The following is a 22,536-nucleotide window of genomic DNA, read 5'->3' on the forward strand; positions in this document are numbered from 1 at the left end:
CCAGCTTCAGGGTTCTACATGTACTCTCTACCGTACAGTCCTACTCAGGGTTAGCCTGGCTCTAGGCTCAGGCCCAGGCGCCCTGCCGACGCTTGTCCATGTCTCTTCTTGGCCCTAGTGCGACTCTGCCTTATCCACCATGACCTTGGAAGTTCCCAGGACCTGCTGTCGACGTGGTGAGGTCGTCCTCGAGTCGATCCATGGGACAAAGGCCGAGTTTATTGTCAAATTGTTTGAAACAATCATCGACAGAGGGGATCGACGGCTGGCTGTGTAGTCTACTGAGTGCGACTGTGCTGTATTGGAATACAGGGTTCCCAAGGATAGAGTTTTAACGGTTGAGTTGACACTGGGCTCGTGCCTGGATTTACACTTTACAGTGCCGGCAGACAGACAGATCATCATCAATCCATATTCATTTATTCACCCATCCCCATCCCCATCCATCCACTCACTCATTTTGGTGATGTGAATAGGTAGCCCCCTCCCAAAGGGGTAATCTGCCCTCCTTCTTCTTTTTTCCTATCGTCGTCGCACGATCGCTGTTTGATCAGTTGGTCCCTAATCAGTATTGAGACATATGTTAACAAGATCGAGATCAACCAAGCTTCACCATCGTCATTCTTTTCCTCTCCAATCTTGAAATGAACTTGCTAGCAAAAAACCTAGTGAAATGCTCCAACTCGGCAGTCGCCCTGACCCTTGTGCCCTCCCCCAAGCCCCCGAGCACTGTAGTTTGCACCCACCTTGGCCAGCCCTGTCAGCCTATTACAGCTGATTGTAGAGTGGAGGGCGAACAAGTATCAGGTACATCCAGGGCCCTTTGGAGGTGCCATGTCCATGGACCAGGCCAGGGTGCCTGCCTTCCCGGCGCCGCCCAAAATTCCACACCACGGGCACATTAGACTACTACCACCTTGGAACCCCCAACCCAAGGCGCTTGCGACCTTTTCACCAAAACAACACCAAACCTCTAGCACCGACCGCCCTGGGTTGATGTCTTGTTTCTCTCTTGTCACCTTCTCTTCTTATTCAACAGGTCGACTGGAAACTCTCGATCGTGCTTGTGCCGACTAGCGACTCTTGTTTCTCTTTCTTCACTTTTTGTTAGTCTGCTGTTTTGTATTCGCTACCGTCACCCAAACCCAAACCCGCACGACCGCGAGTCGATCACAACCCCCGTACTATTTTCAAACTTATAACAACGACTGCAGCTCTCGACGATACCGACCGACTGACTGAATCACGGCCACACCAGAGGACTTTCCACTGCTACGTCTTTCGCTACATCGACGAACAAATCGAAAGCCTGTTAATATTCCCCAACCACCATCCCATCGTTGCGATTCTTCTTCGCGACGTCACAAAGTTCGAACCTTGCTGCACAACTGACGCGGCGCTTCTCGATAACAAGACAAGCCATTACCAAGACTCGGGCACGTTCGGACACGCGCAGCGTATTATCTTTCGTCGTTTTAAAGTCCTTGCTGCCTTGTTGCACAAACGACGGCCTTTTTATGGACCGCCCTGTGTTTTCATAGGCACCCTTGACACAAGCTTCGCCTCGCTCATCCACGTCGAAACCTTGAACGGACACTACCGTCAAACACTGCCTTGCTCGATTGTCTTTTCTATCAAACCTTTGTCCGCTGTTTAGCTTCCCACTCTTCGTTTAAACATTAACGTATCTACTCGTTGGAGCGACAACATTTCTTCACTAGACTGGGACGTTTCTCGTTCCCCTCAAGAAGGCCATGGCGGCCAACATGCAGCATATGGCTGGGGCCGGCCAGATGATGCAGCAGCAGCCGATGCGGAAGCCGACACCCAATCAGCTCCAGCAAATCGTTTATCAGAACTTAGTCCAACACACGCAGCCTTTTACTGGAATATGCTGGCAGGCAAATGTAGCAATCTCTGATCGTATGGGAAAAACTATGAATTTGTATGCTCTGATTCCCCCCCTCACACAAGTTTTGTTTTCAGCCTCGCTAACCATCATAGGATCACCAATATCAACCTTGCTATGAATGGTGGTGATTACATGAAAGGCGCTGAATGGGGCTGCAACTTTGAGCGTGAAGCCTTTCACAAGTCCCCCACAAAGGTATGCTGAAAGTTATATTATTTGTCCATCTCTGTTTTGTACGATATGCTGACCCACTCCTAGGAAGCTTACGACCAAGAGATGGGCCAAAAAATTATGGAATTCTTTAAGCGGCGGCAGGCCAATGAGCCCAACCTCCAAAATAGCATAAACGTTAATGCACAGGCTCAGGCTCAGGCCCAAGCACAAGCAATGATGAACATGCAAATGGGACGCGGTATGGGCCAAGGTCTGCAGCAAGGCTTCCAGCCTATGCAACACCCAACGCAAGGTGGGCAAATGGGACAAGGACAGCAGCAGCAGCAGCTATCCATGGGTGCTGGCATGAATATGGGTATGGGCATGGCTAACCAGGCTGGTCGCGGCATGGGCCCGGGACAGCAAATGGCCGGAATACCTGCTGGACAAGGCCGCCCGCAGCAAACCCAAATGCCCCAGGAAATGGCCCGACTTTCACCACAAGACAGGCACAAAGTTACAGAGCTTGCCACCAAAATGTTTAACACCGCCTCGGAGCAACAAAAAGCCCACACTCGCATACAACTTCAAACTAGAATTTCCCCCGCTCAACTACAAGAGATGACAAGTCAAGGTCGGGATCCTTTAATGTGGTTTTACCAAAACCAAGCTTTCCAAGTGCTCAAGGCAAACATGAACCGAATTCAGCAACAGGCTGGGCAGGGTCAGCCGCAACAAGGAATGCCCCCGAATGGCAACAACCAGCAGGCAACCATGATGCAGCAGCAAGCCAGCCAGCAGTCTCTTCGTCAACAGCAGTCCCAACTCCAGCAACAGCAACAGCAAGGGCAGCAGCAACACGGAACGGCGAACAATAACCAAGGGAACAACGACTTCTCGTCTTTCCCGCCCAACATGGAGAGCATACAGGCCGAGCAAAGGAATGGGCTTTTGGCCCAGCAACAAGGCCAGATGGTAGTGCCTGCCAATACAGCACAGAACCGTAACCCGACGCCCCAGCCGGGTGGACAAAATGGCGCAAATCAACAAGGTCCCCGACCGTCGCAACAGCAACAGCCTCACCAGAACATGAACGTCCAGCAAAGGATGGCCCAGGCTGCACAACAGACTCAAGCACAACTTCAGGCCCAGCAGATGAAGCAGATGCAGAACCAACCGGGGATGGGAGGAAATATGCAAACCTCTCAAAGCCCTGGACTGAATACTCTTAACACACCCGTGTCTCGACCTGGGAACAACATGAACCAGGCGGCTGGCCAGGGTGGTGTGCAATTCGGAGACCAGCGGTTCAACCAAGGAGCACAGCGACCTAACAACCAGACTTTCCAGAACATGCTGGCCAATCTACCGCAGGAGCAGCGTGCCATGGTCAGCGGCCTGTCTCCGGAAAGGCTGAACGAGGTGATGCAGCGTTGGCAGAGCAAGCGTCAGGGAATGGGCAATAACGGTGGGCAGAACACTCCTGGGCAAATGCCCAACCGCCCTCCTGGCCAGATGGGTCAAATGGGCGGTCAAGTGCCAGTTGGTATGCAACAGTCGCAGGGCGGCGTGCCCATGAATGGCAATCAGCAACAAGGACAAATGCCGCGTTTCAACCCTAGCCAGCAATTGGCCATGATGGACTCGATGGATCTGCCACCTCAAGTTCTCACCCAGCTTCAAAACCAGATCCCTCCCGAGATCAAGAAATGGGGACCGCTCAAGGTGTGGCTCCAGCAGAATAACATCCCTCCGCACATGCGGAACCAACTGGCGGCGATCCAGCAAAAGCAGTTCCAGCTTATCCTCCAACGGCGTGCGACGATGATGCCACAGCAGCCGCAACAACAACAACCCCAGGGGCAGCAACCAGGACAACAGTTCTCCCCTCAGCAGCAAGCCCAGCAGCCGCAACAACTTGGCCAAAACGCTGTCAACCCAGGCATGCAGCCGGGAGCTGGACCAGGACCTAACCCCCTGCAGGCAGCCCGGCAGCAAATACAGTTCCCACCTCAGATTCTTCAGGCAACTGCCGGCGAGATCCAGCAGGTTAGAGCCTCGAAGTCCACGTTTGCAAATATGTCTGACGAGCAATTACGCAACATGGTTGTTCAAATGAAGAAGCAGAGCTGGATGAACCAACAGCAGCAACGAGCCCAGCAGGCTCAGCATGCCGCTGCTCAAGCTGTTGCTCAAGCTCAGGCAGCTGCTCGTAATGAAGGCACTGGCCAGCCAGGAATGCAGAACCTGGGCGTGCCTCAAGCCCATATGCAACTCCAGCAACCCCCCCAGCCAAACCAGGCGCCCCAGACTCAGAATGTACAAGCATCAGCTGTGATGGGCCAGAATGCTACTCCTCAACAGGCGGGACAGAAACAGCCGACCGTTACCCCCGAGCAGATGAGAAACGCCAGACCTCAGCCTGCCAACAACCGCGCTCAACCTCCAAACCCATCACCTGCGGCCCCAGCGAAGAACCTGAAGCGCCCAAGCAACGACGATGCCCTCGATGTGCCCGAGGCCACGAAGCAAGTGCCCACGAGACCAGCGTCACAGTCCAATCAACAACAACAGCCCCAAGCCCCCAGGCCGATGAACCCCCAGGATCTTAGCTCGCTCACTCCCGAGCAACGAAATCAGCTACTAAAGGCGCAGATCAATAGGGCTGGCCAGATGCAACAGCAACAGCAACAGCAACAGGGCGGTGAGACTATGGCACGCCTCAAGGCACTTGGACAGGAGGAACAACGGATGTCGATGCAGGAAGTTATGAACGATATCCCCATGTCCCAAGAGGAGCATGATGAGATGGCTGCCAAGCTCACCAAGATTGTGGTGGACATGACCAAAATCGGTCGTGGCCTCACAAAGTGGTATAACATCACACGCGACGACACTCGCGCAAAGCTGTTCTTCAGAATGGTAAGTGTATTTCTCAGGCCCAATGAAGCAATGCGTACTAACTTTACTCAGCGATGGAGGATCTTGAAGCAGTTCGCCGACGGCGAAAAGATGTCTATTCTGAAGAACTCATTCTCGATCGATTCCGCCGAGATCGCCGAAGCCCGCGCTATGCTAGAAGGCATGGCCAAGGATCTGGCTGCCAATATGATCAGAGCCAGAGGTTTGGCTCAACAGCAAGTCACACCTCAGGCCCAGAACACACAGCTTGCCCAACAGCCTGTGCCTCAACAACAACAGCCTCAGCCTCGACAACAGCCAGTGCCCGTACCCGAAAATGCCCGCAGAGGCTCGCAACAGAACAGTATACCCAAGGGAGGCAACAAGGGATCACAGGCACCACCAGCTCCTACGACCACCCAAGCGCCCTTCAACTTTGAGATCGGTGCCTCATCTCCCCGAGGCAATCCTACCTATGTTGGAAGGCCCAAGGAGCTCAACTTGCAGCTGCCCGCATCGCGCAAGAAGCAAAAGACTGACCCAAAGACTGGACAAACGCCTGTGGGCGCTACTCCTTCGCCCCAAGCTGGCAAGAAGACCTCTCCCGATGTTCGAAGAGTGTCGGAAACCCAAGTTGCTCACAGGCCGGTTCTCACTTGCAAGGAACCCGAATGTGAATTCTCGACAACTGGTTACAGCACGGAGCAAGCTCTTCAGCAGCATATCCTTGAGGAGCATACGAAACCACGGGAGGACCCCCTGAAGTTTGTCCAAGAAAACTTGGCTCTGGCTTTGGGACTTGAGCCTGATGGTTCAGCAAAGAAGGCCGAAGCGGCCTCGATGAGCATCACCAACTCCAAGCAAGGGCAGACACCTGTCACCACAGCAGCCACGCCTGTGTTTACTGATGGCAACATGAAGCGATCGGCTAGCAGCATGGGCAAACCTCAAGACACCAAGGCTGGCGTCAAGGCTGGCGCGACTCCTAAGCAGGCTGACGCCAAGCTTGCTGACCCCATGGCTACTGATCCATGGGCTAATGCCAACATCGATCCCGAGATGCTGGTTAGCAACCTTGGAGTCGATCGTGGACTTGGAGTGTACGATAACCCGTTCTACGACTACAACGCCCTCAGCTATTTGACGCCCAGGGACACCCCTGAGTCTGCCAAGGACACTGGCAGCAGCGAGCCCAACAGTGACATCCCTGAAAACACGAACCTTGAAGTCAACTTTGACTGGCAAAACGTGGATAGCGATTTATTATTCAACATGGGCAACACCAGTGGTGGCAATATTAATGATATGCTGGCTGCGGATGCTGCATTGCTGTTTGATCAACCATCGCTGCAAGAACCGGACTGGGACGACGTCAAGATGGACTTTTCAAAGCCCTTCCAATTCGACACTAGCCAACATTACTACATGGCTACTTCATAATCTCCAAGCCGTTGAACGGCATTGGATAGTACACGACTAGGTGCATCGAGAACATAAACGGGTCAGTAATTAAGACGTCGCCTGGGATGCACAGCCCAGGCAGCGGCACACTTTGGACCAAAGCGTTATTTTCTCATTGTATCAAACTCCAGCTTTGGACGCTGTGACTTGCATTTTTGTTTTGGAAAGTGGACAGTAAAAGGTGGAAGGGGTTGAAAGCATCATGGCAGGCGCTTTATTCTAAACCAAGGGTGGCAGGCAGGATGTGATCTGGCAGGGTGCATAAGGAGTTATTTTTGTGGTGGGAGGCAATGTTTGTAATGCATTATGTCCTTTTTTGACGATTAGTAGTTTCTGGAGCGCTTTGTGGTTGTTTTAGTCCAGTTGAGGCGATCAAGACGCTTCGTCCTGACAGTGGCGATGAGGTCCTGAGCTCCATAGACATGGACTCGGACCAAATGATACCCAGCATTTTGCTACCTTTGTCTACTATTCTGATGTTTGTATTGTGATGTAAAAAGTATACCGAGTCAACTTCCTCCGGCCGACTCCGTTCCTGCATCCGGGCCGTGACGGGAATTCAGCCCCACAAGGCACGCGCCGGGCAAGCGCTAGATCAGTTTCGGTTAGATTGAAGACCCTCTTACACGGGCACGCGATGTCTGCAGCTACTGACGGGCTGGAGATCATTATATAAGCCAGGCTAGACCCGATGCGGTAATTAGTAAATAGAATGGGCGAGGTTGGCTGGGGTTGTAAAGACAAGGATATAAAGCGCGACCGTGTAGAAAGTCTGTAAAGATCCTGGTCGTGGACGTGACAGGCGAAGGACGTATTAATTGGTTGCTGGTTTAGGAATGGAGTCTTTTTGGTGATGGAATGGGAGGGAGACTATTGATGTATTAAATATATTGTTAATTCACCAGACATGAAAGATGCAGCAGTAAAATAATGACAGCGTTTCGGATTACCAATTAAATTCTTTCTTTACTGTATCATATAATTTTGTTGTCGTGTTTAAAGAATGCCCATCTTACTAAAAGATCGTCTTCTCCAATCAATCGGGAAAACGCCAACATCTGAAATCAATTCCCCCACCTTATCTTATCGCCCGCGTCCCTCCTAGACAAAACCACCACTTTACTTTCCCATCCAACGTTCCTCGTTCCCACTAACACGCTATACTTTGAACCACGCCTCCCTCTTTTTATCAAAGACGCGCAGCCTTTTCATATCCTTTCCTATTTGAAAGTCAATCATCTAATCCGTTTCTTTCTTATACTTCGGAAACGGGCTTCTTATATACAACCGCCACAAAAAAAGGCAATGGAGCCTTCAACGACATCATCATCTACATCTTCACCTGCAAAGCGACGCGCCCTCGCTCCCTTGGATGCCAACGCGCTTGCTGCACCAAAGAACTTATTCAAGCCTACGCTGGGTCACAGTCCTGTCAAGATGGCCATCGAGGGAAGGAAGAGGCTGCTCGATATCGAGGGTAGCGCGCCGGCGGCTAAGAAGGCGTGTCTGGGACGTGATGAGGTATGGGATTCCCCATCTACAGGATACACAAAGCTTGTCATGAAAGAGAATGGACTTACTGACATTGATTGTACAGGACGCGTCTGTGAGAAGTGCCAGTCCTGACGTGAGCTCCGTGTTCGACACGTCTGCCAACGATGCATCATGGGTCACCACCACGAGCGATCATGATACAGCTCCACCAGCGGCGACTACGCAGCAACCTACGATATTAACACGCCAGCAAATAAGACAAGTACGTTTCTTTCCCGTCCCGACTTACATCAACACCTCGCTAACAAAACGAAACAGAGAGCAGAAACACTCCGTCTTCGCCTATCGCTCGCCAACTACAAAGTCCGCACAGGCCAAACGACCGTGCCCCTCTCAGAACTCCAACAACGACCGCTGCCCCGCGAATCCCCGCGCGTCGTCCGCGTGCAGAGTCCCGTGTCCCCCGCTGCGCCTGCGCCTGTCCAAGAGGAAGTGGAAGCGGCTGCTGAGACGAGGAGTCGACGAGACTCGATAGACTCCCAGGCGACAGAGATCGTGCCGTCAGACGACGAGGAGCAAATCTGATGGGATACTACAATACAAAAGAAAGGGAAAAGATGGGATGGGAATGGTGTTGCAGGCGTTCTCTTTACATACTTGATGGGTGGATCATGTGGATCCAGCAAAGGTACAAAGCGACAGGAGGTTTTGCTGGGAGGGCATTGTTTGTTTAATGATCATGGACGGCATTGAGGCATCATGATGCTCTCATCTGGATATGAATTACCAGAGATATCCCACGGCGTTATATTGGAAGTTACAAGCATCGAGACAGGGGTCGGCCGTGTCTGGGTATATCCATTTAGGTTCACTACTTATTTGGTCTTTTTTTTTTATGATAGGTCAACTGTTTCACTGTCTTTTATGTTCAAGACAAATGTGTATGACTATGTATAGTACTATGTTCAACTTATCGGCGCAGTCAGTCGCCAAACGTTTCATTCACTCGCTCAACTCCACTGTCGTCATACGTCATCATCATAACTCCACCTCTAAAGCTTAATCGATGAGGATCTTGGGCTCCAAGGATCCATACTTCTCAAAAAATTCCTTAAATAGTCGGATGCCGTAACCGACATCTGCAGTGCCTCCGGTCTCACGAATGCTGTGCATGCTGAGCTGTGGGTTACCGAGATCCAGTGTTCGCATACCCAGAGCAGCAGCGAGACCAGGGCCGATGGTGCTACCACATGGCGAGTCGTTGCGGACGACGAAAAGCTGAAGTGGAACACCAGCTGTGCGAGCACACTCCTCAATGAGAACAATTCCTGGCGAGTTAGTGGCATATCGCTGGTTGGCGTTGATCTTGACCACAGTGCCACCGTTCATGGCTGGCTGGTGCGACGACTCGTATTTTCCAGCATAGTTGGGGTGCACAGAGTGGGCCATATCAGCGGACACTAGGAACGATCGTGATAGAGTCTGCTCGTATGCTGTAGCATCCTCGCCCTCATGGTGGACAGCCTCGTAGCTGCCCTCACTAGAAGCATCCCTGTTTCCGGGAAGAACTGAGAGACGACGGATAACGGATGGCAGCAGGTTAGAGTTAGCACCCTGTGCAGATGTAGAACCAATCTCTTCGTGGTCGAAGCAGACAGTCAAACGAATAGTGCCATCCTCCTCGAGAGAGGACTCGTTCTTGACCGACTCAATGAGACCCTCTACTGAGCAGTACGTCATGCCAAGGTTGTCAAGACGGGGAGAGAAGATGAACTCATCAGCAAGACCGCCGATGCATGACTTTTGAGTGTCATAGAGAACAAGTTCAAAGTCTACGATATCAGAAACCTCAACTCCTGCCTCGGCTGCAATAACATCGAGGACCTGAGGGTGGTGTCGTTCGGTAATAACCTTGAGAGGCTTGAACTCCTCGTCTTCCTCGCCATCATCCTTCTTCTCCTCGGACTTCTCCTTGACATCCTTGTTCAACTCGGCAGCAACAAGTCCTGCGATAGGGAAAAGCTCGGTCTCCTTGTTGGGGTCGAAGTTGGTCTGTCGGTGGAGGTGGATAGCGAGGGTTGGAATCCTCACCAAAGGCTTGTCGACCTTGACAAGCTTCTGAACAAAGTTGTCGCCTTCCTTGACCAAAACACGACCAGCGATGCTCAGGTCTCGATCGAACCATGAGGTCCAGATACCACCACCATATGTCTCGACACCGATTTGGAGGAAGCCGACGTTGGTCTTCTTGGAAACAGGCTTCAATCGAAGGCAGGGAGAATCGGTATGGGCACCAACGATGGCGACAGGGTTACCGGGACGCCACTTTCGGCCGATGGTGAAAGCAACAATAGTGGATGCATTGCGAGTAAGGTAGTATTTTCCGCCGGGACGAAGGGTTGAAGCCCACGAGTCGCGCTCACGGATAAGCTTGAAGCCAGCCTTTTCGAAGCGGGCTGATGCAGACTGAACGGCGTGATAGGCTATAAGATGTTAGAGGGTTATTTATACCATGAGGCTGGAAAGTCTAACGAGTTGGCGACGCATTGACAAAGTCAACAAAATCGAGAGCTTCCTGAGGAGGTGCCATGATGGGCGAAGAAGTGGAGAAGGAATATGCGAATGGGCGCGGGGTAGTTGCAATTGCGGATCTGATTGTTAGTATACGTCGTGAAGAAATACGAAAAAAAGCGAGCATCTGGTGAAGAGATGGTGAAAGGAAGAGGAAGCGGTGGGAGTTTAGAACTAAGTTGGAGATCAAAGGCGTCGTTGGGAAAACGGGTCATGTGGTTGGTCCGTCACTACGGGAAGTTGCATCCAACTGGTATCCGTACCTACCACAACTTATCACGGAGGCGGGGCTTATCTTATCGGAGCTTGAGCTTCCTAATGCGGAAGTACAAGATTGAAACAATCACTGTTCACAATAGTATCACTGTGCTGTCAAGCTCATATCTCTTTTTAGATTGACGATGAGTCTCCTTTCATAGTATCACTGGCTCAGGCTTTTGCTTTGGTTCAAATCATTGATTTGTTCTATTCTTCTCTTATAAGTCCCATCCTAAATCTTTCCCATCATGTCATACAAAGCTCAATGGCTGGTATATATCGCCAGAGCAAATGGTATCAAGTTCTATCCGTCCCAAATACAAATAAGCCAAGAAATATCGCTACACAAGCAAAACATTCTTCGTTTAACAATTAATCCAGAGTAAACACACAGTGATAAGGAGTCGTTTTGGGTGTCGAGCTCGCACTCTAAACAGACCAGTCCTGAATCGCTCAGTAGTTGTTGTCTGAGCCGGAAGTGACACCCTTCTCAGTCTGTGATACAGAGTTGTTGACCTCGGACTTGTTGAACACAAGACCAGGGTGGCCGAAGAAGAGAGCAACAGCGGCGAGAACAATGACAACACCCTCAAGGATAATGAAGGGAATCTCGTGCTTGATCAGCTCGCCATCGTATCCCTCGCGGAGCTCAGCAACACGGTAGATGCATCGAGCGAGGATGAGGATGATGGCAGCAGAGAGACCAACAAAGAAAGCAGTCATGCGCCAGCCAAAAGCCTGAGCCTTACCAGATCGCCAGTATCGGATCATGTAGTCGGAAAAGGCGGCGATAAAGGCAACGAGGACGATGACTTGGAGGGCAAGACCGGCCATGGAGATATCAACACCAGCAGTGCTGCTGCTTTCGGTGGACATGGCACCACCAGCGGCCTGGAGGATGAGGCAGACGATGTCGAAGGGAATGAAGATCCAGATGAAGAGCTGAGGCTTGAAGCGGGAGAGCTCAGGAGAGAAGTAGTTGATTGCTTTGGAGAGAGTGACGTAGATGGAAGCAGTGTAGAAGACGGGAGCGATGGTAAGACAGACTAGAGACAAACTTGTTAGTATGTGATGATTGTAGAGTAGAAGGATATGTGACTTACCAATCTGGATCATGAAAGCGTTGAAAGAGAAGGGGTTGTACCACATCATGATACGACCAACATAACCAATGACTTCAGACATGCAGCCCAGAAGCATACCAGTCATGAAACCCCAGCTCTTCCATCGAATACCGAGATAGAGATGCACGATACCGATGAGAGAAAAGAAAACGACAAAGGCGATGTTGGCAGCGAGAGAAGGTCGGTAACCGTAAAGACTCCAGTCGATGGGGCAAGTGTCGAGATCGCAGGGAGAGTCAGAGCCAAAGGCGTCTTGAGGGTTGATGGAATAGTTGTAAGGCATGTTGTTGGTTGGTTGGTATTTAGTGAGAGAGGAATATGTATGAAGGATCAATGTAAGCTTATTGTTGAAGCTGTGTTGAGATGAGAGTGTGATGATGATAAAACCTCTTGTTAGCTGGGGAAGATGCTGATTGATATAGACATGATAAAACACTTTGTATATACAGAATATCCATCATATTTCATACAGACTCGGACTCGGATTATGATGTGTGTAACAGCCCCTGCTGCGTTTGAGGCTCATCCTCCAAGCTAAGCTATCTAAGCTCCCATCGCTCTCGCATTTTAGCGCCGCTACGGTCGCTCCACGAAAGTCGATAGGCGAGACTCTATTGGAACAAGCAAGGATCGTCATGCAATGGGTATGCGACCAGAGCATAAGCCTCCATAAGACTAACGGGGGGCGGTGTCAGCAATTTGACAAGCTGCGTCAAGAGGCTAAGAGAATGCGAGCTAGTTCAAGGTCTACCTACTTTTTGTTTCAGAAAAGCCCGTAAGCAAGAGGATTTTGTTAATGGGGATATTAATCGCATGGCTTTGTGATGGTCTTGATTTGGTTGCAACTATCATTTCATCTCGTATGAATAGTCACATAGGTTACCCAAAGTTCTGTTCCCAACGACTACCAAAACATGCAATCCCTGTCCGAGATAAAGATAGCCTTCGCTGCAATGGTACTCTACGTAGTAATTGATCTGCCGCTAGGAAATGCGAGAAGCGAGTCCGACTCAACGAACCAATCACCATGTCGACCATATCCCAAAGGATGCATAGCCTCATAGGGCTCATGCCAAGATGCCTAGACGGTATTTCAGCTACGCGTCATTCATCGATATTCAGCCTTGATCTATTCTTCTCGAAACAATTTCCCTTTCTCTAATATCCATCGCTGGCTGACCGGTTAAATCGCCGTCATCTGGTATACACCACAACACTCAGCAACCACTCTCCAAATAATGTCCTTTTGCACCTCGCAATAAGCAGTCGATATTCTCCTGTGATTTGTATGGATAAACATTGTCCTAGTCTCGCAATCTGACCGCCAGCTCAAGTACGCAAGCCAATCTCATCACAATCCACCAAACTATTATCTTACCATCCATTCCAGCGGGTTTAATTCTTATTTTTACACGTGTACGTGTAACTGTTCTGTAATTTAGTTTAAAGCTGTCATATCGAAACAAACCCAAGCTCCATACCTGAACCACTGTCAGATTCTTGCTGTAAGAGCTAGTCTAGCATACGTAGGACAAAGCTATGCATAACACTAGTGAGGAAATAATCCACTAGCATAGTGGTTCTCAGCGGTGGAACTGACGTGTTTTACAGTAGTCGAAGCATATTTGGTCCGACTCCGTGTCCTTGTCCGTACCGTTGACGGATTTCGGCCCGTGTTATGACCCGGTTCGAGTGCGGACATAACACAGCCTCATGTCCTCATTTCCGATTAGCGTTTTATACTAATGACAAATAAACATTGACTCATGGTTTGCCAATTCTAAAATGGGTCCAACTCAGCAGTCTATCTTTCAACTGAATCATTGAGACGATGCTTACATGCTCTTTTCAACCATGGCCCAATACAGCCCAATACATGCAAATACGCATTCATGTTTGACACATCATAACTTGCATCTTATATATCTTTTTGAATATGCTGTAAGGCATATAGTTGACTCAAGGAACACAGCATGGCCTATCAGTGTCACCTTTTTACCATTGTGCCTTGCTTGAGTGCCTCGCAACAGTTGTCTATATCCGGAGTACCCATGACCACTACGGCTGCCTCCCATCGAAGAACCCAAGTATCGCTACTAGCATTACTCCAGTCTACAACTCCAAGTGTTGATTATTACTCAGAACTATCAAGCCTCTCTATCCGCCACAACTTCCCCTCCAAACTCCAAATCCCCACGAGCCGATCACAAGACTACGAACATAAAGGACAGACCAGTCGAGAAGAGCACCAGACAAAAGTTCCACAAGTTAAAGTGTCCTCGGTCCGATCTATACAACTTCTTGTGGCTTGGATATCTTCCCGAACCCCGAGAACTCGATACTGTCCCAGAAACCATCGGATATCGCAGGGAGTGTTTAATGTTGAATCGAACAATAGCAGAAATTACTGGTCAGTTAATTCACCTAGTACCGTGTTCAGCCATCGATCAATCCATCGTCACAGCAATTGACTTTGGCCGAGCTCCTGTCCTCTTTGCTTATCTAAAGGTACAACGTGACCAAGTCATGCACATAGCATGGCGCTCGATAAAGCTTCAAAGCATTTTCCCTCTAAATCGACATTATAGATTCAACATTTGGAGTCAAGGCGGACCTCGATACTCCCTTGTGCTATGTATATACGAAAAATACACCACGCGCGGTGATTTACCTAAATACCAAAGAATAACTGTGACCAAGAGTGTCGACACCGTATTGGTCTCGACTATGCCAAGTTCTTGGCCTGCATCGTAGCGATTCTCAACATCATGGAATGCCTATCTGGGTATCTGCATCTGCTATATCTTGCACCCCTGCCAAGCTGCTGACCGGGCAATAAGTGATTCGTCAACAACTCAAGGTTAATGACCCTGGGTGAAATCAAAACTCAATTGAACACTATCTCAAGTTGCTGATCCCAAAGCAAATCGACCTCTCACCACAGTGACAAGTTCTGTTCGAGTAAACATGTTTCTTTTTCCTAAAGCCAAGACTGACGCCTGTAGGGTTTTGCTAAACTACAATGTAACGGATATCTGTGAATCATACACTATAAAACAAACACAAGAGAGAATGTAATCGCCCAAACTTGGTCAGTGTGCGTTGGAGTTGTCCTCGCAGGACCATGGAGTGCCCGTTGACAGCTTGCTTGCATCTCTGATTTCCAGCGCGGTCCCCCAAGTGCCAAGGATCATGATCAAGGTGCCAGCCAGGATGACAAACACACTCCAGCCGACCATGAATTTCCATCTCTTGTCACGATCCTTGCGGTTAAAGTTGTCGAACAGCCACATGAATCCGTATGGCTGGAAACAGAGTAAAGTGCCAAAGGTTGAGCCGATGAGCGCCACAAGGGAGCCAAAGATAGGGATGGCGCTGGCAATGATGTAGGCAGTCACAGTAATACCGCCTGTACAACCAAGCCAAGTTCCCCAATGAATGAGACTGTTGCGATGAAGATGCTCAGAGCCACGGAGGATACGAAGGAAAATGTACTTTGCCGGAATCTAGTTTCAAAGTTAGTCAAAGCCTCAAGTAAAAGGTAAGAGACTTACATGAGTGACGATCATGGCAGTAACAAGTAGGCCAGGAAGTGCAAAGCCATAACAGACCTTCTTTATCATGGGCCCTGCAGAACCCAGTGCAGGGGATGCGACATAAGAACCGCAGTAGACGTAGACAATAGACCCAATGACAATATAGACAACAAACACAATTCCCTGAGACCACACCAACGCACGGTTGTAATACTTTGGCTCGCGCATCTCTGCTACTATGGAGAAGAAGGCGGGAGTACCAGCAAAAGCAAACACATGGCAACCGATTGCGGCGAAGGCCTGCTGGACAGTAGGCGTGTTGAAGAGTTTCCAGTCAGGTTCCCATTCGTCGACTCCAACAGCAGCAGCAGGGCGTTCTTCGAGAGTAACGGCAATGGTGACAGTAAAGATAGCAGTCATGATGCAAACAAGACCAATCCAGGCAAGCCATCCTATCTTGCTCAGGGTTCGGATGCTCGCAAAGGCAAAGGTGAGAACAGCGGCGATTGCAACAAAAACGGCGGTACATGCGGCGTGTTTGGAGACGGCGTTGAAACCGATCGAGATGCCCAACATGGCAGAGCCAGAGATAAAGATCCAGTCTGGGAGTAGTAGTGTTAGCAGAATCTTGAATGGTGAGGAAAGGTGACAAGTTATTTGATGACTTACTGAGCAAGAAAGCGACAGCAAGGAAATTACGGCCAATCTTTCCAAACATCTCGTAACCTGCATCATCGATAGTGTAGACCGCGGGGTGGTTGGCCTTGAACACGCCGACCATGTAGCTGGACCAAGTGGTCATGACACCGATGGTGCAGAGACAAATGATGCCTGGGATGATACCGAGTGTATCAAAACTGGAGGGAATACTAAGCACTCCAAGTCCGATCTGGGTCTTCGTCATGAGAGCAATTGTAGCAATCCAGCCCAGCTGTATTTGTTAGCTGACGATGTGACTGACCCAAGAGACTGAGGTTCTTACACTGCGGTAGTTGGGCCCTTCGCCTGTGACACGACCAAAGACGGCATCTTCAATGACGTCTGAGCTCTCTGCTGGCTGCGAAGGGCTCTTGTCGAGGCTTGATGAGTTTTCATCAATCGCAGTCTTTTTCTCTTGTGGAGGAACAGCGACGAACGACATAACAACGGTAGCGAGTGTTGAGGAGGGAATGTAATATAAACTATAAGAGGATGTGGTCTTGTGTAGAGACCAAGTATTAGTGATTGACAGGGGAAATTCGTGTCCTTTTAAGCTTGAGTCAATCAGAGCATTTGGATCCGGGCCTCTCTTTACAGTTTGCATCTGACCTGCTCCTTCTCCTTCTCTTTCGGTTTTCCATCGTGATGGATCCACAACTCGATACACTCCTTGGGAAAGTGCCCAGCAGCAAGCCACAAAATGGAGTAAATGCACTGCGAAAGTACCGAATGACTCTTGCTCTCGGGGCTTTTTCTCTTGCTATTGGTGTTGACATTTCAACAAAATCGTGTGTATTGCCACAACAGAAATCACAAACTTGGGATGTATCCTGGTTCATTATATCCGCTACCATTGCAGCTCTAGTTCTTGGAGTCGAGCACTCTATCACGAGCAATTGGAATTGGTCGATATGGTGTTTGCCTATCCCAAGTTAACCAACATATAGTCAGAACAACGCCAATCAGTACAATATTTAGCTTACTATCCCAAGCTTGACTAACACAATGCCACTCTCCCACCTTGTTTGTTTTCTTTTCCCAGCGGCAAATCCCATGGTCCAATTCTGAATATTTCTATGTCAATCAACACCAAGATCCCTTGAACTCAAAGTTAATTCATCGTATAGAACAAGCCTCACCAAGTGCACCTCTCTCCGATGTTCAATTTAACGCCACATTTCCCCAACCTCGTACTCTATTTAAGCGACTTACCCCAAGTCCATATCGAGAACGCCTCATGCGGGGGATCTATTGTCATCCGGACATTGCCGGTCAATGCCGGTGATTCATTGTATTAATCTAACCTGAGAGGCTGTCCTAACGAGCATACCCAAGACAGCTCTGGGTTATGGTGGTACTCATTCACAACTTGCAAACACTCAGTCAGAAACAAACGACAGTTCAAAAAACAGTCACATAACCGATAGAATAATCTGCTCAGCCAGCTTGAGCAGGTTTTACTGTTTAGAAACAGGCGGCGAGTGTTTATCCAGATCCCCTTGGAAACCTCGCTACTGAAAGCGTACCTATCCGATAACGTTCTCTAGCAACGACAAACAGACTTCTTTACCCGACAACGGAGGTAGATAATAAGCCGGTGGTAACTTGTGTTCTTATTTTTCAAGATATATTTATTACCCGGTGCAGGGTATGCCTAAAAGGTTAGAAATGGAAATGATATCAGCAGAGGACAGCGGGATGAAACATTTCCAGAGTTCACAATAAAACTATAAGAGGGCATGCACGCAGATGATGCTGTGTGGTTCATGTCTTGGATAATACAGTCCCCTCAGCTTGACACTATTCACAGCATGCATTGTGAAACCCATACTTATACAGAGATGGATCAAAAGTCATCCTCAAATAGGCAATCTAGCAGTAGCCTCCGAAAATTGATTACCCCTGCAACTAACCTCACACCATCTCCGAGCAAACTTCCCATGTTAAATGAGCCGTTTCATCTTTCACAGTATCCTTGTTACCTACAAACATCCAGACTCTGCGTTCTTTCTATTAGATGGAGATGAAGCTACAAAAATGATAGAAGCGATATTTGGCAATTTGCGTATTCCCAATTAAATAACCATACAAGTCAGTGCTCAAGATCTCACCGAGATGCGAGATTCGGGAAATGACACGGGTGGATCAGATGAATTGGCGTCCTTTCACCCCAGATTTGCCAGGGGTTGACATGCTGGTGGCTTGTCTAGGATTCTTGGCACCATTCCTAAACAGATCCATTTCCAACGTCTTTGCATAAAATGTCCAAACACAAGCGAAGAAAGATCAAGTAATTATTTGAGTACCCTAGAAAGACACGCCGATGGAATCATAACAGAGTTGCGTCAAACAGCATAAGGTAGTTCCAATCGCAAATACCAGACTGCAGATTAGAGATAATAATATACAAAGTAAAAAACGCCAAGATAGCGGTGGTATTCAAAGACCTAGTCGAGTATTGTACATGCAAAGACTTTAAATACAGAAGAGTTCATGAGTTGCCATAGCCAGCAGGCCTAAACAGACACAGTTGAAAAGAGGAATAGCTTAGATCATGATGAAAGCGGCGATACCAGCGACGGCAGCGAAGAAAGCGGAGCCGGCAAAGGTAGAGGCACCAGCAGTGACGGCAGGAGGAGTAGGCATGCTGGAACAGAGTCAGTAAAATGTACAAATGGCAAAGAATATCGGGATACTCACGTCTGGTTGCCACCGCCGATGGGGGTGGTAGCAGGAGGAGGAACACCAGCAGCAGGTCCGGTAGGAGCGGGAACCTCAGGCTCACCAGGGTTCTGGGGCTTCTCAGGAGTCTCGGGGGTCTCAGGAGTGGTAGGGTTGGTGCCAGTGGCGCAAGGAACCTGGACAGTAGAGTACTCAACGCTGGTGAGGACGGTGGTGTACTCCTTGGTGATGGCAGTCACGGACTGAGAAGGAACACACTGCTCGGGCTGGCCGGGGACAGGAGTGGGAGGAACGATAGGCTTGGCTCCAGTCTCGGTAGCGGGAGGGTTGGGGTAGACGGGAGGAGGCTGAGGAACGGTGCCGTTACCGGGGTGGCCGGGCTGCTCAGGAACAACGGGCTTGGTCTGAGCAGGAGGAGCGGGAGGCTGCTCGGGCTGGGTCTGGGCGGGAGGAGCAGGAGGCTGCTCGGGCTTGCCAGGAGTCTCGGGGGTCTCAGGCTGCTCGGGCTTCTCGGGCTGGCCAGGAGTCTCAGGCTTGCCGGGCTTCTCGCTGCCACCGGTAGGCTCAACGGGGCAGATGGTGGTAGAGACGGCAATGGTCTCGGTAACAACAACGGGGGTGCCACCAGTGGCAGGGCAGTTGGGGACCTCGGGGCCGCAAGAGGTGATGGTCTTGATGTTGGTGGAGTAGATGGTAGAGGTGGTCATGGGAGCCTCAGTGGTGGGAGCCTCAGGAGCCTCGGTGGTAGCAGGAACCTCAGGGACCTCGTAGGCCTCAGTGGTGTCAGCGCCCTGCTGAGCAGAGGTGACCTTGGGAGGGACGGGGTAAGAGGTGGTGCTGACGACGGTAGATCGAGCAGGGCAGTTGGTGACCTCAGGTCCGCAAGAGGTGATGGTAACGTGCTTAGTCTCGTAGACCTTGGAAACCTCGTCGTAGTGGGCCATGGCACCAGTGGCCAGGAAAGCAGCGGCGGCAGTAGAGTAACGCATCTTGACGAATTTGTTTGTAAGTTTGGTAAAGAAAGTGAAGCTATAAGCTTAAAAATAGGTTGGTATGTTGAAAGTGGTGAAAGAATGGACGACCTAAGTCAAATGTTTCTGAAACTAGCAGCTTTGAAATGGCTTTTTGGGCTAAAGAAGAGAGGAGGAAAGAAAGTGTTTGAGGTCGCAGGATGGCTGCATATTAATAGCGATATCGATCCATAGAGCAGCAACTCCTGTACAGAAATTACGTACCCTCATCCAAGGAGGCCATCCATTCTGGGTCCCAGGGGGGTTCCAGAAAAGGCAACCAACATGGGATGAAGTGTGTGAACCTAGCATCGAAGCTGGGGGAAGCCATGCCACTTGCCCCAGTCTTTCAAAGCCGGTCACCCATGGTGCGTCCTGTGGCCTGTGGATTCGAGCTCCATATCATCCTTGAAAGGTTGGCGGTTGGATCGCCATCAGTTGCGAGCCACGGGCCACAGGATGATTAGGAGCACGGCAGATAGATACTATGGCGTCCAGCTGTGCGGCCTTGAAGGTCAGTGCTGACGAGTTCGTGAGGCTTGCTTTCGATTTCCAAGATGGTTCTTTTCTTAGCAGCTTGCCAAGGGCAATGGAATTTGATTCCTTGCATAGAGTAAGTGTCAAGTCATTGTCGGTCAGTGGACCAGTTGAACATCAACCATTCACCCTCCGTTCACCCTCTTCATCTCGGTCGTCTAAAGTGGAGACCGCCACACCCAGGGATCGACAGGCCTGGCTTGGACACTGAGTGGCTGCTTGATGCAGGAGGGGGGATTTTAGCAGCGCCAAGTTCAACGAACGGTTCGTCAAGGATTGATTGATAGAGGCTGAGAATGTTGCCGCAAAAAGCAAGGGAATAACTTCCGGACTCAGTAAAAAGTTGCGATTTTTTCGGGGCGATTATCGGATTCCCTTCTCACCGTCTCTCATCGGCTTTTACTTTGAAGCACTTTGGAGCGCGGCATAATATGAGGATCGATGGTTGGTGCATGTTGATCAGGGATAGTTGCTCAAAGGCGAAACCGGGGTCTTTTGCTGGCGGGGAACAGTTGGTGGATGTTGGCGCTTTCTTACTGGGGTACTGCTAGCAGGTCCCTAGAATGCACCTTCCTTTGGAAGCCGACCGCCAAAATAAAAGGACTTGTGCAAGTGTCCATCCCTTTTATGCAAGGGCCCTATTGCCTTGTTCCTGCCTCTGCGCAAGACGGCTTCCTTCCATCTTCCATCTGTGTAAAACATCGGTCCGAGCATTATCCATTGTTTGTTCCGAGACCCTGGATTCATCTTATCAGAAGCCAAGACATGTCTTGTTTCGCAATCATGCGAGCGGCATTAAGAACGCTATGGGATGATTTTGAAGTCTCTGTGTTTCATTATTAAGATAAAATCTTAACAATGTACATATCAACTTGATGAGTGTGCTTGCTGGTTACAGTCAGAGAAAAAGTGTCATGGCATAAACTCCAACAACCAATTGACTTTACACAACCGTACATCATTCTTACTCCACCAGCTGATTTTTATTCAGGGCTTGCATGACAAGTCTGATTCGCTCTCTGTTTATTTCACAAAATCTGAGACAAGCCTAATCCGCCGTCCGTGGAGCCAGGAACCTCCTGTTGACAAGGGTCCTCTGCGCCACTCCAAGTTGGATTAATGCAGGAACCCACCAGCCAAGTATCACATCACAATCCCAAGTCCCAGTCCCAGTCCCCGATGCGCATCTTGATAAAACTTGGCATCAATTAGGCTATTGCGTGTTAGTGTATGTATGCTTAAGATGAGGCTATCGGAAGTCTGTGTTGAACAAACAATCTCAATTCGTACAGCTGACGTTTTTAATCTTCCGATCTCATAAGCTTGTTTTCCTTGATCAGCCAGGTACGTAGTCTAAGTCTAGTATGTGGATATGAGGGAGGGTAGAAAACTGCAACATCATAATCAAACACCAACCGAGATCACAGAATTCTAAATGTGGAAGAATCGACTGTCACAGCCGCAGGCTGCTTGGAACATATCTCGGTTACCTCGCTGTGAATTTGCTTGGAAAGATTAATCTTAATGATTAGAAAAATCAAGGTTGAAATTTACCTGCTGTACCAATTAAGGAGGTTTCCAAATTCTAGACAAAAGCATGCTCTGAGTCGGTGACGGGTTGTTTCGCATATGGATTGGCATTGAAAGAGGCCTCAAAAGCGACGGAAACATCGAGGCTGCCGCTATGGCCATCAATCAACTAAACATCGTCCAATCTTGTGCCTTTGAGAGTGAGCTTATTCCCGCTACGATAACTGCTCCCTTGTTACACCATGCATTAGGCTCAAGCCATTTCGACTTTACTGATGCTGATCAAAACAGACTCCCATGACGTCGAATGAGTCGTGCTCTGCAAGTGATGAAACAAGAACCACAATATTATCGTCTTACGCGGCTTGAGGAATCAGGTCCACAATCTGTACGCGATGTTGAATCGGGTTGTCCGTGGATCCAAGTTAAAGAAATCGATCATCGACTGCAATTTCTTGATACATTGATTAGTGTTGTAGTCAACGTTTACGAAATGCTTCTATTCTAGTCGTTCTGTCATCCGCGTCTTCCACTGCTTACGTCAACTGACATCTACATAATAGTACTTACATACAAATGTCTCATCACCAAATACTACACCACAACACCCCTGCTTTGTGCTGGCTGGTTGTGAGCCAATGCCCCAGCCGGTAGTTAGTGGCTTGCCG

General features: G+C 49.4%; 6 protein-coding genes across 6 annotated transcripts, besides 2 other annotated features; 2 read left to right on the plus strand and 4 right to left on the minus strand.

The window, feature by feature from the left end:
* Positions 1–402: 402 nt before the first annotated feature.
* Positions 403–459: a microsatellite.
* Positions 460–1,766: 1,307 nt separating this feature from the next.
* FPSE_01592 (uncharacterized protein) lies at positions 1,767–6,406 on the plus strand (the record flags this gene model as incomplete). Its single annotated transcript, XM_009254712.1, has 4 exons — positions 1,767–1,945; positions 2,005–2,107; positions 2,171–4,987; positions 5,039–6,406. The coding sequence occupies 4 exons, from the start codon at positions 1,767–1,769 to the stop codon at positions 6,404–6,406; spliced, it is 4,467 nt and encodes a 1,488-aa protein (XP_009252987.1).
* Positions 2,845–2,925: a microsatellite.
* Positions 6,407–7,732: 1,326 nt separating the features above from the next.
* FPSE_01591 (uncharacterized protein) lies at positions 7,733–8,506 on the plus strand (the record flags this gene model as incomplete). Its single annotated transcript, XM_009254711.1, has 3 exons — positions 7,733–7,948; positions 8,025–8,183; positions 8,240–8,506. 3 exons carry the CDS (start codon positions 7,733–7,735, stop codon positions 8,504–8,506), a joined length of 642 nt encoding a protein of 213 aa, XP_009252986.1.
* A 474-nt stretch (positions 8,507–8,980) lies between these two features.
* FPSE_01590 (uncharacterized protein) lies at positions 8,981–10,511 on the minus strand (the record flags this gene model as incomplete). Its single annotated transcript, XM_009254710.1, has 2 exons — positions 8,981–10,404; positions 10,454–10,511. The coding sequence occupies 2 exons, from the start codon at positions 10,509–10,511 to the stop codon at positions 8,981–8,983; spliced, it is 1,482 nt and encodes a 493-aa protein (XP_009252985.1).
* Positions 10,512–11,203: 692 nt separating this feature from the next.
* FPSE_01589 (uncharacterized protein) lies at positions 11,204–12,157 on the minus strand (the record flags this gene model as incomplete). Its single annotated transcript, XM_009254709.1, has 2 exons — positions 11,204–11,796; positions 11,854–12,157. The coding sequence occupies 2 exons, from the start codon at positions 12,155–12,157 to the stop codon at positions 11,204–11,206; spliced, it is 897 nt and encodes a 298-aa protein (XP_009252984.1).
* A 2,809-nt stretch (positions 12,158–14,966) lies between these two features.
* FPSE_01588 (uncharacterized protein) lies at positions 14,967–16,551 on the minus strand (the record flags this gene model as incomplete). Its single annotated transcript, XM_009254708.1, has 4 exons — positions 14,967–15,380; positions 15,429–16,012; positions 16,080–16,341; positions 16,393–16,551. The coding sequence occupies 4 exons, from the start codon at positions 16,549–16,551 to the stop codon at positions 14,967–14,969; spliced, it is 1,419 nt and encodes a 472-aa protein (XP_009252983.1).
* Positions 16,552–18,656: 2,105 nt separating this feature from the next.
* On the minus strand, positions 18,657–19,780 carry FPSE_01587 (uncharacterized protein; the record flags this gene model as incomplete). Its single annotated transcript, XM_009254707.1, has 2 exons — positions 18,657–18,756; positions 18,810–19,780. 2 exons carry the CDS (start codon positions 19,778–19,780, stop codon positions 18,657–18,659), a joined length of 1,071 nt encoding a protein of 356 aa, XP_009252982.1.
* Between the last annotated feature and the right edge of the window lie 2,756 nt (positions 19,781–22,536).

Source organism: Fusarium pseudograminearum, chromosome 4 (genome assembly GCF_000303195.2).
Source record: "Fusarium pseudograminearum CS3096 chromosome 4, whole genome shotgun sequence".
NCBI classification, from domain to species: Eukaryota; Fungi; Ascomycota; class Sordariomycetes; order Hypocreales; family Nectriaceae; genus Fusarium; species Fusarium pseudograminearum.